This window comes from Balaenoptera borealis (genome assembly GCF_965194805.1).
Source record: "Balaenoptera borealis genome assembly, chromosome: 1".
Lineage (NCBI taxonomy): Eukaryota > Metazoa > Chordata > Mammalia > Artiodactyla > Balaenopteridae > Balaenoptera > Balaenoptera borealis.
This window is the reverse complement of record NC_138860.1, coordinates 29,233,844-29,251,870: the sequence shown is the minus strand read 5'-3', so window position 1 is coordinate 29,251,870 and position 18,027 is coordinate 29,233,844. Positions and strand designations below refer to the sequence as shown.

Here is an 18,027-nt window from a genome sequence, read left to right as displayed (position 1 = left end):
AGGTAAGAAACTACTGAACATTATTCAGAGGCAGAGATTCTAAAACCTAACAACTAACCAGTTGTTTTCTGTATGTTAAAAATAAAGGGTTTTAAACCATAAATGCTAAATTAGGTTAACAAAATTTAAAAGATCTTTTATTTACTCATTAAAAAGCAAACAAATAGTAATTATTTGTATTTCTAACCATTTTAATTATCACACCAACTGATCTAACCAATGTAGAACCATTTCATCTACATAACGCCTTAAAATGAAATCATAACTTCATCAACTCGAGAGCTCCAAGTTTTCAAAACAAATATATTTCACTAATATTTATATACTTGTAAGTCTCCACTTCTCCATACGTGAGCTTAGTTCACTGTTCAGAAATAACATAAAAAGAACAGTAAGTTTTAACTAATCCATTTATTTTACTAATATTCTATGAAAGACTACACCATTTATTTATTTATTTTATTTTACTTTATAAGGCTTTGCCTTTTTTTTTTAACATCTTTATTGGAGTATAATTGCTTTACAGTGGTGTGTTAATTTCTGCTTTATAACAAAGTGAATCAGCTATACATATACACATGTCCCCGTATCTCTTCCCTCTTGCATCTCCCGCCCTCCCACACTCCCTATCCCACCCCTCTAGGTGGTCACAAAGCACCGAACTGATCTCCCTGTGTTATGCGGCTGCTTCCCACTAGCTATCTCTTTTGCATTTGGTAGTGTATATATGTCCATGCCACTCTCTCACTTTGTACCACCTTACCCTTCCCCCTCGCTGTATCCTCAAGTCCATTCTCTAGTAGGTCTGCGTCTTTATTCCCATCTTGCCCCTAGGTTCTTCATGACCATTTTTTTTTTTTAGATTCCATGTATATGTGTTAGCATACGGTATTTGTTTTTCTCTTTCTGACTTACTTCACTCTGTATGACAGACTCTAGGTCCATCCACCTCACTACAAATAACTCCATTTCGTTTCTTTTTATGACTGAGTAATATTCCATTGTATATTTGTGCCACATCTTCTTTATCCATTCATCTGTTGATGGACACTTAGCTTGCTTCCATGTCCTGGCTATTGCAAATAGAGCTGCAATGAACATTGTGGTAGATGACTCTTTTTGAATGATGGTTTTCTCAGGGTATATGCCCAGTAGTGGGATTGCTGGGTCATATGGTAGTTCTAATTTTAGTTTTTTAAGGAACCTCCATACTGTTCTCCATAGTGGCTGTGTCAATTGACATTCCCAACAACAGGGCAAGAGGGTTCCCTTTTCTCCACACCCTCTCAAGCATTTATTGTTTGTAGATTTTTTGATGATGGCCATCCTGACCAGTGTGAGGTGATACCTCACTGTAGTTTTGATTTCAAGTTCTCTAATGATTAATGATTTTGAGCATTCTTTCATGTGCTTGTTGGCAATCTATATATCTTCTTTGGAGAAATGTCTATCTAGGTCTTCTGCCCGTTTTTGGATTGGGTTGTTTGTTTTTTTGATATGGAGCTGTGTGAGCTGCTTGTATATTTTGGAGATTAATCCTTTGTCAGTTGCTTCATTTGCAAATATTTTCTCCCATTCTGAGGGTTGTCTTTTCGTCTTATGGTTTCCTTAGCTGTGCAAAAGCTTTTAAGTTTCATTAGGTCCCATTTGTTTATTTTTCTTTTTATTTCCATTTCTCTAGGAGCTGGGTCAAAAAGGATCTTGCTGTGATTTATGTCATAGAGTGTTCTGCCTATGTTTTCCTCTAAGAGTTTGATAGTGTCTGGCCTTACATTTAGGTCTTTAATCCATTTTGAGTTTATTTTTGTGTATGGTGTTAGTGAGTGTTCTAATCTCATTCTTTTACATGGAGCTGTACAGTTTTCCCAGCACCACTTATTGAAGAGGCTGTCTTTTCTCCACTGTATATTCTTGCCTCCTTTATCAAAGATAAGGTGACCCTATGTGTGTGGGTTTATCTCTGGGCTTTCTATCCTGTTCCATTGATCTATATTTCTGTTTTTGTGCCAGTACCAAACTGTCTTGATTACTGTAGCTTTGTAGTATAGTCTGAAGTCAGGGAGCCTGATTCCTCCAGCTTCATTTTTCTTTCTCAAGATTGCTTTGGCTATTCGGGGTCTTTTGTGTTTTCATACAAATTGTGAAATTTTTTGTCTGGTTCTGTGAAAAAGGCCATTGGTAGTTTGATAGGGATTGCACTGAATCTGTAGATTGCTTTGTGTAGTAGAGTCATTTTCACAATGTTGATTCTTCCAATCCAAGAATATGGTATATCTCTCAATCTGTTTGTATCATCTTTAATTTCTTTCATCAGTGTCTTATAATTTTCTGCATACAGGTCTTTTGTCTCCTTAGGTAGGATTATTCCTAGATATTTTATTCTTTTTGTTGTAATGGTAAATGTGACTGTTTTCTTAACTTCACTTTCAGATTTTTCATCATTAGTGTATAGGAATGCAAGAGATTTCTGTGCATTAATTTGGTATCCTGCAACTTTACCAAATTCATTGATTAGCTCTAGTAGTTTTCTGATAGCATCTTTAGGATTCTCTATGTATACTATCACGTAATCTGCAAACAGTGATAGCTTTACTTCTTTTTTTCCAATTTGGATTCCTTTTATTTCTTTTTCTTCTCTGATTTCTGTGGCTAAAACTTCCAAAACTATGTTGAATAATACTGGTAAGAGTGGGCAATCTTGTATTGTTCCTGATCTTAGTGGAAATGGTTTCCGTTTTTCACCATTGAGGATGATGTTGGCTGTGGGATTGTCATATATAGCCTTTATTATGTTGAGGTAAGTTCCCTCTATGCCTACTTTCTGGAGGGTTTTTATCATACATGGGTGTTGAATTCTGTCAAAAGCTTTCTCTGCATCTATTGAGATGATCATATGGTTTTTCTCCTTCAATTTATTAATATGATGTAACACATTGATTGATTTGTGTATATTGAAGAATCCTTGCATTCCTGGGATAAACCCCACTTGATCATGGTGTATGATCCTTTTAATGTGCTGTTGGATTCTGTTTGCTACTATTTTGTTAAGAATTTTTGCATCTATGTTCATCAATGATATTGGCCTGTAGTTTTCTTTCTTTGTGACATCTTTGTCTGGTTTTGGTATCAGGGTGATGGTGGCCTCGTAGAATGAGTTGGGGAGTGTTCCTCCCTCTGCAATATTTTGGAAGAGTTTGAGGAGGATAGGTGTTAGCTCTTCTCTAAGTGTTTGATAGAATTCACCTGTGAAGCCATCTGGTCCTGGGCTTTTGTTTGTTGGAAGGTTTTTAATCACAGTTTCAATTTCAGTGCTTGTGATTGGTCTGTTCATATTTTCTATTTCTTCCTGGTTCAGTCTCGGCAGGTTGTGCATTTCTAAGAATCTGTCCATTTTTTCCAGGTTGTCCATTTTATTGGCATATAGTTGCTTGTAGGTAGCTCTCATGATCCTTTGTATTTCTGCTATGTCAGTTGTTACTTTTCCTTTTTCATTTCTAATTCTATTGATTTGAGTCTTCTCCCTCTTTTTCTTGATGAGTCTGCCTAATGGTTTATCAATTTTGTTTATCTTCCCAAAGCACCAGCTTTTAGCTTTATAGATCTTTGCTATTGTTTCCTTCATTTTTGTTTCATTTATTTCTGATCTGATCTTTATGATTTCTTTCCTTCTGCTAACATTGGGGTTTTTTTGTTCTTCTTTCTCTAATTGCTTTAGGTGTAAGGTTAGGTTGGTTATTTGAGATGTTTCTTGTTTCTTAAGGTAGGATTGTATTGCTATAAACTTCCCTCTTAGAACTGCTTTTGCTGCATCCCATAGGTTTTGGGTCGTCGTGTTTTCAATGTCATTTGTTTCTAGGTATTTTTTGATTTCCTCTTTGATTTGTTCAGTGATCTCTTGGTTATTAAGTAGTGTATTGTTTAGCCTCCATGTGTTTTTATGTTTTACAGATTTTTTCCTGTAACTGATATCTAGTCTCATAGCATTGTAGTCAGAAAAGATACTTGATATGATTTCAATTCTCTTAAATTTACCAAGGCTTGATTTGTGACCCACGGTATGATCGATTGTGGAAAATGTTCCATGAGCACTTCAGAAGAAAATGTATTCTGTTGTTTTTGGATGGAATGTCCTATAAATATCAATTAAGTTCATCTTGTTTAATGTATCATTTAAAGCTTGTGTTTCCTTGTTTATTTTCATTTTGGATGATCTGTCCATTGGTGAAAGTGGGGTGTTAAAGTCCCCTACTATGACTGTGCTGCTGTCGATTTCCCCTTTTATGGCTGTTAGTATTTGCCTTATGTATTGAGGTGCTCCTATGTTGGGTGCATAAATATTTACAATTGTTATATCTTCTTCTTGGATCGATCCCTTGATATTAGGTAGTGTCCTTCTAGTGTCTCTCGTAATAGTCTTTATTTTAAAGTCGATTTTGTCTGATATGAGAATTGCTACACCAGCTTTCTTTTGATTTCCATTTGTATGGAATATCTTTTTCCATCCCCTCACTTTCAGTCTGCATGTGTCCCTAGGTCTGAAGTGGGTCTCTTGTAGACAGCATATATACGGGTCTTGTTTTTGTATCCATTCAGCCAGTCTATGTCTTTTGGTTGGAGCATTTAATCCATTTACATTTAAGGTAATTATCGATATGTATGTTCCTATTACCATTTTCTTAATTGTTCTGGGTTTGTTATTGTAGGTCTTTTCCTTCTCTTGTGTTTCCTGCCTAGAGAAGTTTCTTTAGGATTTGTTGTAAAACTGGTTTGGTGGTGCTGAATTCTCTTAGCTTTTGCGTGTGTATAAAGGTTTTAATTTCTCCGGCGAATCTGAATGAGATCCTTGCTGGGTAGAGTAATCTTGGTTTTAGGTTTTTCCCAAATATGTCCTGCCACTCCCTTCTGGCTTGCAGAGTTTCTGCTGAAAGATCAGCTGTTAACCTTATGGCGATTCCCTTGTGTGTTATTTGTTGTTTTTCCCTTGCTGCTTTTAATATTTTTTCTTTGTATTTAATTTTTGATGGTTTGATTAATATGTGTCTTGGCGTGTTTCTCCTTAGATTTATCCTGTATAGGACTCTCTGTGCTTTCTGGACTTGATTAACTCTTTCTTTTCCCGTATTAGGGAAGGTTTCAACTAGAATCTCTTCAAATATTTTCTCAGTCCCTTTCTTTTTCTCTTCTTCTTCTGGGACCCCTATAATTCGAATGTTGGTGCATTTAATGTTGTCCCAGAGGTCTCTGAGACTGTCCTCAGTTCTTTTCATTCTTTTTTCTTTATTCTGCTCTGCAGTAGTTATTTCCACTATTTTATCTTCCAGGTCACTTATCCGTTCTTTTGCCTCAGTTATTCTGCTATTGATCCCTTTTAGAGAATTTTTAATTTCATTTATTGTGTGGTTCAAAACTGTTTGTTTGCTCTTTAGCCCTTCTAGGTCCTTGTTAAGCATTTCTTGTATTTTCTCCATTCTATTTCCAAGATTTTGGATCATCTTTACTATCATTATTCTGAATTCTTTTTCAGGTAGACTGCCTATTTTCTCTTCATTTGTTAGGTCTGGTGGGTTTTTACCTTGCTCCTTCATCTGCTGTCTGTTTCTCATTTTGCTTACCTTACTGTATTGGGGGTCTCCTTTTCATAGGCTGCAGGTTCGTAGTTCCCGTTGTGTTTGGTGTCTGCCCCCAGTGGCTATGGTTATTTCAGTGGGCTGTGTACGCCTCCTGGGGGAGGGGACTAGGGCCTGTGTTCTGGTGGATTAGGCTGGATCTTGTCTTTCTGGTGGGCAGGTCCACGTCTGGTGGTGTGTTTTGGGGTGTCTGTGGCCTTATTATGATTTTAGGCAGCCTCTTGCTAATGGGTGAGGTTGTGTTCCTGTCTTGCTAGTTGTTTGGTATAGGGTGTTTAGCACTGGAGCTTGCTAGTCGTTGAGTGGAGCTGGGTCTTGGTGTTGAGATGGAGATCTCTGGGAGATTTTCGCCATTTGACATTACCTGGAGCTGGGAGGTCTCTTGTGGACCAATGTCCTCAACTTGGCTCTCCCACCTCAGAGGCACAGCCCTGACACCTGGGTGGAGCACCAAGAGCTTGTCATCCACACAGCTCAGAATAAAAGGGAGAAAAAATAGAAAGAAAGAAAGAAGATAAAATTAAATTAAGTTAAATTGAAAAATTATTAAAATAAAAAATAAAACATAATTATTAAAAAAATTTTTTTAAAGTAATAAAGAAAAAAAGAAGGAAAGAAAGAAGAGAGCAACCAAACCAAAAAACAAATACACCAATGACAAGCGCTAAAAATTATACTAAAAAAAGACAGACAGAACCCTAGGACAAATGGTAAAAGCAAACCTATACAGACAAAATCACACATAGATGCATACACATACACAGTTACAAAAAGAGAAAAAAGGAAAAACAAATTGCTCCCAAAGTCCATCTCCTCAATTTGGAATTGCTCCCAAAGTCCACCTCCTCAATTTGGGATGATCTGTTGTCTATTCAGGTATTCCACAGATGCAGGGTACATCAAGTTGATTGTGGAGATTTAATCTGCTGCTCCTGATGCTGCTGGGAGAGATTTCCCTTTCTCTTCTTTGTTTGCACAGCTCCTGGGTTTCAGCTTTAGATTTGGCCCCGCCTCTGCGTGTAGGTCACCTGAGGGCGTCTGTTCTTCGCTCAGACAGGACGGCATTAAAGGAGCAGCCGATTCGGGGGCCCTGGCTCACTCAGGCCGGGTGTAGGGAGGGGTACGGATGCAGGACGAGCCTGCGGCGGCAGAGGCCAGCGTGACGTTGCACCAGCCTGAGGCGCGCCGTGCGTTCTCCCGGGTAAGTTGTCCCTGGATCACGGGACCCTGGCAGTGGCGGGCTGCATAGGCTCCCGGGAGGGGAGGTGTGAATAGTGACCTGTGCTTGCACACAGGCTTCTTGGTGGCTGCAGTAGCAGCCTTAGCGTCTCATGCCCGTCTCTGGGGTCCACACTGATAGCCGCAGCTCACGCCCGTCTTTGGAGCTCCTTTAAGCAGCGCTCTTAATCCCTTCTCCTCGCGCACCAGGAAACAAAGAGGCATGAAAAAGTCTCTTGCCTCTTCGGCAGCTCCAGACTTTTTCCTGGACTCCCTCCTGGCTAGCCGTGGTGCACTAGCCCTCTTCAGGCTGTGTTCACACAGCCAACCCCAGTCCTCTCCCTGGGATCCAACCGAAGCCCGAGCCTCAGCTCCCAGCCCCCACCTGTCCCGAGGGGTGAGGAGACAAGCCTCTAGGGCTGTTGAGTGCTGGTCAGCACTGATCCTCCGTGCAGGAATCTCTCTGCTTTGCCCTCTGTTGCTGCGCTCTCCTCCGTGACTCTGAAGCTTCCCCCCTCCGCCACCCGCAGTCTCCGCCCGCGAAGGGGCTTCCTAGTGTGTGGAAACCTTTCCTCTTTTGCAGCTCCCTCCCACTGGTGCAGGTCCCATCCCTATTCTTTTGTCTCTCTTTTTTCTTTTGCCCTACCCAGGTACGTGGGGGAGTTTCTTGCCTTTTGGGAGGTCTGAGGTCTTCTGCCAGCGTTCAGTAGGTGTTCTGTAGGAGTTGTTCCACATGTAGATGTATTTCTGATGTATTTGTGGGGAGGAAGGTGATCTCCACGTCTTACTCTTTCGCCATCTTGAAGCTCCTCGACTAAACCATTTAAAAACTAAATACAATTTGCAAATACTTGTTCTTACTTCCATACAAAAGATGTGTCTTTCTGTACTAAGAAGAGTTCCATTAATTTGTAGCACTGATTCTGACTACCAGGTAACCATCATGGCGATCAAATCATGGAACTTTTTCAGAGAATACACTGTGTCTAGGTTAGTGCTAAAAGGAGTATCCTCCTATCAGATAAAAGGAAGAAGTATCTTTAGAGGTGGGGTCTGAGGAACAGGTCAAAACTGGTTTTTTTCTTGCCTGATCATGGAGTTTCACAAACTTTATATTTTATTTTTAAAATAAAGCATAAATTTAAAAATATAAGTAGAATAGATGCCCACATCAGACACTTTGATGAACTTTAAATAAAAATGTTATGTTAATTTTTGACTTCTTATAGTGGAAATATTGGGTTTTGCGCTTTAAAAATTATTGATTTTCTTTAAATTTCTGTTGTAAAGGCATTATTTTGTTTATGATACCTGAATCGATTCAAAGATATTTTCAAATTCTATTGCCATTGATTTCCTTCTAGATTTTTCACTGTGGTAAAATATATATAACATAATATTTGTCATTTTAACCATTTTCGTTGTACGATTCAGTGGCATTAATTAAATTTACAATGTTGTGTAATCATCACCGTTTCACAATATCTGATTCCAAAATTTAACACCCCAAACCATACCCCTTTCCAAAATTTTTTCATCACTCCAAACAGAAACTGTAACTGTAAAGCAATAACTCTTCAACCCTCCTTCCTCCAGCCACTGGTAACCACTAATTTACTTTATATCTCTACGAATTTGCTTGTTTTAGATAGTTCATGTAAGTAGAACCATACAATATTTGTCATTGTTTCTGGCTTATTTCATTTAGCATAATGTTTTCAAGGTTCATTTCTGTTGCAGCATGTATTCAAACTTCGTTTCTTTTTGTAGCTGAATAATAATCCATTATATGTATTGATATATACTGCATTTTGTTTATCCCTTCATCTGCTGCTGGACACTTGGGATGTTGTCACCTTTGGCTACTATGAATAACACTACAATGAACACTGACTTAAATACAAGTATCTGTTTGAATCCTAGCTTTCAATTATTCTGGGTATAGCCTACTAGTGGAATTGCTGGGTCATATGATAATTCTATTTAGCTTTTTGAGGAACCCCTGAATTGTTTTCCACAGCGGCTACCCCATTTTACACATTCCCACCAGCAAAGTACAAGAATTTCAATTTCTCCACACCCTTCCCAACACTTATCTTCTTCTTTTTTGTTTCTTTTTAACATTATTGCCATCCCAGTAGATATGAAGCAGTATTTCATTGCGGTTCTGATCTGCATTTCTTAATGACAAATGATGTTGAGTGACTTTCATGTGCTTATTAGCCATTTTTATATCTTCTTTGGAGAGATGTCTACTCAAGTTTTTTGACCATTTTTTAAGGGGGTTGTTTGTGTATTTGTTGTTGAGTTGTAGGAGTTCTTTATATACTCTGGATATTATAAGATATATATAGTTTTGCAAATATTTTCTCCAATTCTGTGAGTTGTCTTTTTCCTCTCTTGATAGTATCCTTAGATGCACAAGTTTTTAATTTTGATGAAGTCCAATTTACCTACTTTTTCTTTTGTTGCTTGTGCTATTGGTATCATATCTAAGAATCCACTGCCAAATCCAAGGTCATGATTTATCCCTATGATTTCTTCTAAGAGTTTTATGGCTTTAGCTCTTAGATTCAGGTCACTGATCCATTTTGAGTTAATTTTTATATATGTTGTAAGGTAGGGGTCTAAATTCATTCTTTTACGTGTAGAAATCTGGTTGTCCTAGCTTTATCTGTTGGAAAGACCATTCTTTCCTTTACTGAATGGACTTGGCACCCTTCTCAAAAACCTACTGTAGCAGTTTCCTTGGGCTGCCATAACAAAGTACCATAAATTGAGTGGCTTAAAACAGTCCAAGTTTATTCTCTCAAAGTTCTGGATTCACGAAGTCCAGAATCAAGGAGTTGGCAGGGCGATGTTTCCTCCAAAACTTCCAGGGAAGAATCCTTCCTTGCATCTTCCAGTTTCTGGTAGCCCCAGGTTTCCTTAGCTTCTGGTAGCATAACTCTTAATCTCTGCTTCTATCTTTACATGGCTGTCTTCTCTCTGTGTCTGTTTTCTCCTCATCTTATGACACCAAGTTATACTGGCTTAAGGTCCACCCGAATGACTTCATCTTAACTTGATCACATCCTCAAAGATCCTATTTCCTAATAAGATCACATTCACAAGTATGGGATATTAGGACTTTGATACATCTTTTGGGGGGGGACACAATTCAAACCGTAACAGCCATAGATATATGGGTTTCCTTCTGAACTCTTCATTCTGTTCCATTTGTCTGTACATCTACCCTTATTCCAGTATTGCTAGCTTTGTAATAAATTTTGAAGTGAAGAAGTGTGAGTTGTGCAACTTTATTCTTCTTTTACAAGATTGTTTTGCCATTTTTAAATTTTGCCAAACTTTGCCAAACTCTTCAGAAACAAAAAATCTTTAATCAATCTTCATTATGGGTCACATTTTCCTGCTTCTTTACAGGCCTGATAATTTTTTATTGGCTAACAAACACTGGGAATTTTACCTTTGTACTTCTGTATTCCTATAAATATTCTTGAACTTTGGTCTGGGACACAACTAAGTTACTTAAAAACAGTGTGACCCTTTTGAGTATTGTTTTTAAGATTGAGATAAGAGTAGAACTCAGACTAGGGTTAATTATTTCCCCACTACTAAGGGGTAGAGGCCAATGCCCTGTGAATTGTGAGGTTTTCCAGTCTGGCTGTTAGCAACAGGCACCATTCCTGACCCTGTTAGTGCCGGGTACTGTTAACTCTAATTTGAGTGGGTTTCTTTCCTCTGCCCTTGGGTAGTTTCTTCACTTATGTGTGCTGATCAGTACTCAACTGCATACTCAAGGGTAATCCTCCACAGAGTTCTTTCTCTGTGTAGCTCTCTCCTCTCCGATGGTGTGTCCTGTGAATTGGAACCCATCTTGGTCTCCTTGGACTCTCAGCTTCCTCCCTCCACCTCACAAATTGTCAGACAACTTACATTCGTTACACATAATCCAGGACACGGACACCTTACCAGTCATGTCTCTTAATCTTATCTCCATGTAAGAAAAGATTTATTCTGCAAGTTCCTAAACAGCCATTCCCACATTTCCTAAGATACTGCTCTGCTGGTTGATACAAATGCCACATAGAAAGTACCTCTTCCAGTCTCTAATGAATGAGTTCCCCCCAGTTTGAACCTAAGATATGTTTCAGTTACAAGGGGCCTATATCCAAACAGAATCATTACTGCCTTCTTCTCAGTTGCTAGTCTCACTACTCCATCTCACTGAGGAGCCCAAAAAATCTCTGTACTATTCTATTTCTCTCATTGAATTTCTTTAATTAAGGTTTCATTATACATGTAACTCATATACAGCTATATAGTGGCTTTACTTTTACTGTCTCAAAACTATAAAATACGTTCTTTACTTTTAAAGTAAAAACGTACGTAAACATATGCAAATCTGACTTTTCTGGGGACAATGTAGGGTTTCTCAGTCTCAGCACTATTGATATTTTTGGCCAAATAATTCTTTGTTGGGTGTGTTTGGTGGGGGCGGTATAGGGGGTATGAAGAAGTATGTTATATACTGTAGGATGTTTGCAACCCCCCCTGGTCTCTTGACCTTTGCCTACTGATGTCAGTAGCAACCACCTCCAACCCTCTACCATGCACAACAATCAAAATGGGGACTTCCCTGGTTGTCCAGTGGGTAAGACTCTGCGCTCCCAATGCAGGGGGCCCAGGTTCAATCCCTGGACAGGGAACTAGATTCCAGTGCAACTAAAGATCCTGCACGGCGCAACTAAAGATCCTGCAACTAAGAAGTCTGGATGCTGCAACTAAAGATCCTGCATGCCGCGACGAAGATCCCATGTGCCGCAACTAACACCTGGGGCAGCCTAAATAAATAAATAAATAAATAAACTGTCTCTTAAAAAAAAAGAAAATCAAAATGTCTCCAAATACTTCCAAATATCTTTTGGGGGAGGTGGGGGGAGACAGGATCACCCCAGTTGAGAAACACTGGGCTAACAGAACAAATCTCTCTATTCTAAGTACTTGTTTACAGTTTTTAACCAACAAAAGGGGGGAGGGCAAGGGGGTAAGATTCTATTCTAGATTGTCAGGACCTATTAAAGAAACTAAATCTCAAAAACCTGGGGATGCATTTTTCTAATTACTTTGCTCAAAAACATCTTAAAAGGGCTTCCCTGGTGGCACAGGGGTTAAGAATCCGCCTGCCAACGCAGGGGACAGGGGTTCAAGTCCTGGTCCGGGAAGACCCCACATGCCGCGGAGCAACTAAGCCTGTGTGCCACAACTACTGAGCCTGTGCTCTAGAGCCTGCGAGCCACAACTACTAAGTCCCTGCACCTAGAGCCCATACTCCGCAACAAGAGAAGCTACCACAATGAGAAGCCCGTGCACCGCAACTAGAGAAAGCCCGCGTGCAGCAACGAAAACCCAACACAGCCAAAAATAAATAAAATAAATAAATAAATTTAAAAATGAATAAATTAATTAAAAAAAAATCTTAAAATTATCTTTTAAAAGTAACTCCTTTGTACATAATTCAGTAAATGCCAACAATCTGTATGCTCAAACTACTGGAAGATATCATAATGAAAACCTCTAAAAGAAAAAGAGATTAATTCCAGTATCAATTAAGTACCCATGATTAAAATTCATTTTACTTCATGCTATGCTAATTTTATGAATTATTTACAAGTCTTATTTTAAAAGTGTATAATGTGAAACTTCTTACTTCTTAAAAACAAACTTCTCTACTCAAAGCTCTCATTTTTCAAAATATAATCTCCAAGACTTACAACTTATTTTTAAACGATACAAGGGGGAGAAAATTTATTAAACTAGTAGCTAGAGCTTAAAGAGGGAGAGCTGGAAAGTTCAAATGTTAAGTAGAGTTGCTCTCCAAAGGAGTAGAAAAATATTTCATGTCAGTTCCAGGTTTTGAGTAGACACATACAGAAGGCAGATGCAATTACCTGCAACATGAGCTCACAGTCATCTCTTCCAACAAAAATCATTTCTCGTGGCAGCCTGTGGCGAGTGCCTCCACTGCTCACCAAAAACCAGGATGTTAAGCTCATTTTCTGCTTAGCTTCTAAGTCTTTGGCAAAGCTACGTCATCCTGCAGAGGGAGATTCAGAAAAACATACATTTAGATATTTTCAACTTTAGTATCTATTCACCAAACCCTATAACTAGGTCTTGGAATAGAACTGCATTCAACATTTACCCCTGACTACATAAATAAGACAGTCCACGGGTCCCAGGAAACAATATATCTACCAAATTCTCAGCAGTTAAGTAAGTCCATGGACTCCATTAAGAGTTCACTTAAAAAGGAATACATTAGGCAATTAAGTAGGTAGTCAACTAATAACATTTATCGTATCTCTATAGCTTATAAAGGTCTACAATTTGAACATAGCTTATAAAGGTCTACAATTCTCAAGTAAATGATCACATTAGTATCATGTTAACCTCAGTAAACACTAGCAATGTTATACAAATAAGTGTCTCAATTATAAATGATTTGAGAAAGACACTCAATTCAAATGAATATATTTGATATCTGATTAAGAGCTAACAATGGACACCAAAGAAACTGCTTCTTTCTCTACCAAGTGTAGACCACTTAATGCACTTTCAAAAACATGCAATTTCAATTTCTCTGTCCTAACATGTACGGTACTTTTTTTTTTTTTTTAAGTGAATGTTTTTTTTTTTTTAATTTATTTATTTTATTTTTGGCTGCACTGGGTCTCCATTGCTGCACTCGGGCTTTTCTCTAGTTGAGGGAAGCAGAGGCTACCCCTTGCTGCGGTGCACGGGCTTTTCACTGAGGTGGCTTCTCTTGCTGCGGAGCACGGGTCCTAGGCGCGCGGGCTCTAGAGCGCAGGCTCAGTAGTTGTGGTGCATGGACCCAGCCGCTCCGCCGCATGTGGGATCCTCCCAGACTAGGGCTTGAACCCGTGTCCCCTGCATTGGCAGGCGGATTCTTAACCACTGCGCCACCAGGGAAGCCCTGTACGGTACTTTCTAAATATGTATTTTCTAGAGCAGCAGCTCCTAAACTTTTTGTCCTTAAGACTCTTTTACACTCTTTTTTTTAAAAAAAAGGACCCTAAAGAACATTTTGTTTACATGGGTTAAATATATTAATATTTACCATATTAGAAATAAAAACTGAGAAACTGGTATGTATTAATTCATTTAAAATTATCAATAAATCAATTTTACAGAAAAATAGCTAACATTTTAATGAAGATTTACTATATTTCTAAAACAAATAATTAGTGAGAAGAATAGCACTATTTTACATTTTTTAAAATCTCTTTAAGCTCTGGTTTAATAGAAGATTTTCATATCTGCTCTGAATTCAATCTGTTGCCATATACTGTTTAACTTAAAATATTTAAAAGCCTGGCTTCATACTTATTCCCAGATAAGTAGTGGCAAATGGGAAATTTATTTTAATAATATTTCCAAGTAACTGAAGATAGTTTTCTTTGATACTACATCAAAACTTCACAGGTGGTAATTTCCTGAAAGTTATTTATAATATGGAATCTGAAACTTTCCATACATTTTAACATGAAAATCCATCTTCTGCTTTGAAGAGATTTTGCAACACTGTACATTGGTCATTTGAAAAACACTGGTTCCCTGAGTTACACAGATCTTCCAAGTGATAACACATTTCATTATACTATTTTAAAATATCACATTCATTTATATCATCATCCATCTCATCTGAAAAGTCTTTAATTACTGGGCAGCTGTTAAGCAGCAGAATCAAACTCCTAAAATTCTAATTTTCTCTTAGAAAATGTTGCCTAAATTTTACTGGCAAAAAAATACTGTCAATTCTTTTCCTTGAAGTGACAGGTTTATACTGTCTGCTAAATACTCAGGTCTACAAAACCATAATTTGTCTGTCAGTCATCGTTTCAAGTAAAAATCATGTTCTATGAAACAACTGGCTAGTTCAGCTCACAACTCAATGACACAAATGCCTTTTCTTGAGACAACCGTGGCACTTTGGTATACAGCGTAAGTGCTTTATGTGTAGTTCCATTTAGTCTTACGAAACATTAAAAAGATGTAATTCAAAGGTCAAGATTTAATAAACGTAATCACTTTTAACACTTCATCAAGGACATTCTTAAGTGAAACTGGCTTTTTTTCTTACCTGCGAGTGCATGCCAGTGAAGAATATGATTACTATTAGCATAGTATGATGCCAATGCCTTGACTAAGGAAGTAGCAGCTTTAGCCACCATTGTTTTTCCGTATTATCAGTTCAAAGGTCTATACAATAAAAAAGCCAATAATGTTTTGATAATATTATGAAAATAGTTTTGACCTCGTAACCCTTGAAATGGTTTCAGGGATTCCCAGAGGCCTGTTGACTGGGCTCTAAGAATTACTATCTTAGAGGATGTGACTATGTCATTAAGAGCATAAACTTAAGAGTCAGACAGATTGGTGGAGAAGTCTGACTCCTGGTTCCACCACTTATTTCCACATGACCTTGCGCAAGTTACTTACCCCGTGTCCCTTAGTTTCCTCTTGTGTAAAATGGGAATAAGGATAGTATCTACTCAACAGTTTTTTTCTTATTGATCAAAAGGATACTACTTGTAAATATTTTTCCCATGAAATTCTCATATACATTCTTATATGATTTGATTAGAAGCTATACTACAAAACAGTGAAACGAAACATTCTGCAATAAGAAACACATCTATATATTAAAAGAGAAACCTTTAAAATGTAGAATATCATGTTAAGGTAAAAATCCCATATATTATGAATTTATCTACACATACATGAAACAATTGGTTTCACCAAAATAAGCAAATAATTTTCTGTAAAGTTATAACAATTAAGTCTTACTCCCTTCTCAATTTATTGAATTGATATGGTCAATTTATATGGATTCTTAAATCTTCCATTCACCTAATTCCTTGATGCAAATGTTATTGTTAGTCTTCCATCCGTCTACTTTCTGTCAAAATGCTTTTTAGCATTTTATATGTATGTCCTGGCCAAATCAACAGAGAATCAAAAAAATTTTACCGTAAGAAAAAACCTTCAATCTAAATATGGTATATAATTTGCATACTGCCTTTCCAAGGAAAGACAATTTTAAAACATGACATTAATAAGTAAGTCAACAGTTATAAACTCATTTAAGGGAACTGAAGAAAAAAACTTTCCAGCATTTGTATGGGCAATGTCCATAAGACATGTTAAAGGAAATCAAATTAACCTAAATACAGTAAATGAAACACCAGAGCCAACCATGGGCAACAAGAACAGTTTCCAAACATTTTTTAAATCACAAAATAGTATGTAAGCATGATTCATATGCTACAAAAATATATTAAGTATTTAGACAATAGCAAGCAAAATTATATACCAATATGTAATATATAACTCCACAATATAAACATACAGTAATTATATAACTATATAAAATAAAATAAAGTTAAAATAATGGCTTTTTACATATTTTATTTTGACCTTCAATGACACTTAAAAGGTAACAAATATACACATTTTCTAAAAAACAAAAATGAAACACATAATCCTCAAGATGAAGGGTATTTATTTACTGGGGTGGGGCAGTGACCGTGAGTCATCTTCTAGTTTTTCTACAATGGGAGGGAATGAGATATGATATAAACCCACTGTCTCTCAGTTCTCATATGGGACTCTATTCCCTTATCTAAGACAGCTTTCTCACTGGTCCCTTAGTTGCAATGCTCTTTTCCTACTCACTGAGTAATACTGACACTTGCACATGGGTAAAACTGAAAACTGAGCTTCCTCAGTGGCCAAGGCAAAGGTTTCAGCTCAGCTTCCTCTAAAGGGCAGGAAAAGGGGCCTTTGGGTTTGCCGATTGGATAGAATATGCCCAAGGTCTTGACTTGGGCACTTCAGATATCCTATCTGTAAAAAGGAAAAGAAAAACAAAATAACCCCAAAAAACAAGAAGAGAGCAAATCAAGATAAAGTGAGATATAGATATGCTATCTTATAGTATCCAGCATATTGGGGGGCACTCAATTTATGCTCATTGCCTTTTCTCCCTCTCCTCCTAATCTTTTCTGCCAAATAATACACTAATGTCGTAATTTGAGACTCAAAATACATCAACCAAACAATAAACATACGTTGAATATCTTCTATGTCAATGTTCTAAAATTATTCACTTAAAGAAATAGTTTAGGGTAAAAATTATGGCAATATAATATGCCTTATAGCTTACTCATAAAATTAAAAATACTATAACCTTTATTTCATACATATTTCAATTCTGAAAAGTACATTTAATGGATCACTGATTAAAATTCCTGTAACTTTCTCAAAGCACAAATAGTTTTCAGGTCATACTGGGGATCTAATGACTGAAGAGTATGGAGGACCACTGACCTTTGCAAAGATTACAGTCCCAGACCTTATTACATCTCAAGTACAGCCATAAACTATAACCTTTGCCCTATGACTTTGCAATTCCTCCAATTAAAGGTGGGAGTATAACTTCCCATTCCATAACTCTGGGCTCTGCCTCATGACTTGTTTTGGCCAACGGAATGGTGTTAATAGCTGTGATGCAAGTGGAAGCTAAAATGTGCTTGGGCAATTGGGTTTGACCTCTTGTACCTCTGCCATTACCATAGAAAGAACATGCCCTAGCTAGCCCATTACTTCAAGGAGAATGAGACACATGTAGAACAGATGTGTATCTAACACAGAACTTGAAGCAGGCCCTCAGTATATCATTCAACCCTTAACTGAAAAATAGAATTAGTGTTGTTTTAAGCCATTGAGAGATGTGCAGTGATTTGCTTCATCACTGACTATAATGCACAAAAGGTGAGTATAATTTACTGAAATATAGTATCTTTTTAAAAGTACACTGATAGTCCAATACACTCACTTGAGTATTTTCAGAAATACACAATTGAAATTTTGTTGAAATTGTTCCCTTTTTTCCAGTTTCTTCATCTCAGAATGGTAATATTTATTTGTATAATTAAACCTAAGGCTGTTATGTATTACAGAACTAGAAATTTTAGATAAAGGAAGCTTATTTTAACAAAAAGTCCAACAAGGAGAGAATCTAGCTATAGAAGATGCAAGCTCACTTTTTCTTTGGGAAAAAGGTCAACATCTATAGTTTACTTTTTCACCATCTGGA

The 18,027-nt window shown here is 37.3% G+C and overlaps 1 protein-coding gene and 1 long non-coding RNA gene across 26 annotated transcripts in view; one reads left to right on the top strand and one right to left on the bottom strand.

The window, feature by feature from the left end:
* The window catches only part of LOC309605611, an 867,207-nt gene that overhangs the window by 215,023 nt on the left and 634,157 nt on the right, over window positions 1–18,027 (top strand). The window lies entirely within an intron of this gene.
* The window catches only part of CEP170 (centrosomal protein 170), a 145,434-nt gene that overhangs the window by 95,997 nt on the left and 31,410 nt on the right, over window positions 1–18,027 (bottom strand). For 14 of the 25 annotated variants that reach the window (XM_082340008.1, XM_082339997.1, XM_082339999.1 and 11 more), the window contains 2 exons: window positions 12,797–12,942; window positions 5,992–6,100 (listed from right to left, as the gene is read on the bottom strand). In XM_082340008.1, coding sequence (XP_082196134.1) covers window positions 5,992–6,100; window positions 12,797–12,819 — 132 coding nt within the window. In that variant the 5' untranslated portion in view covers window positions 12,820–12,942. Of the gene's footprint in view, window positions 1–5,991; window positions 6,101–12,796; window positions 12,943–15,779; window positions 15,865–18,027 lie in introns of all 25 variants that reach the window. The other 11 variants (XM_082340018.1, XM_082340016.1, XM_082340015.1 and 8 more) reach the window with 2 other exon arrangements.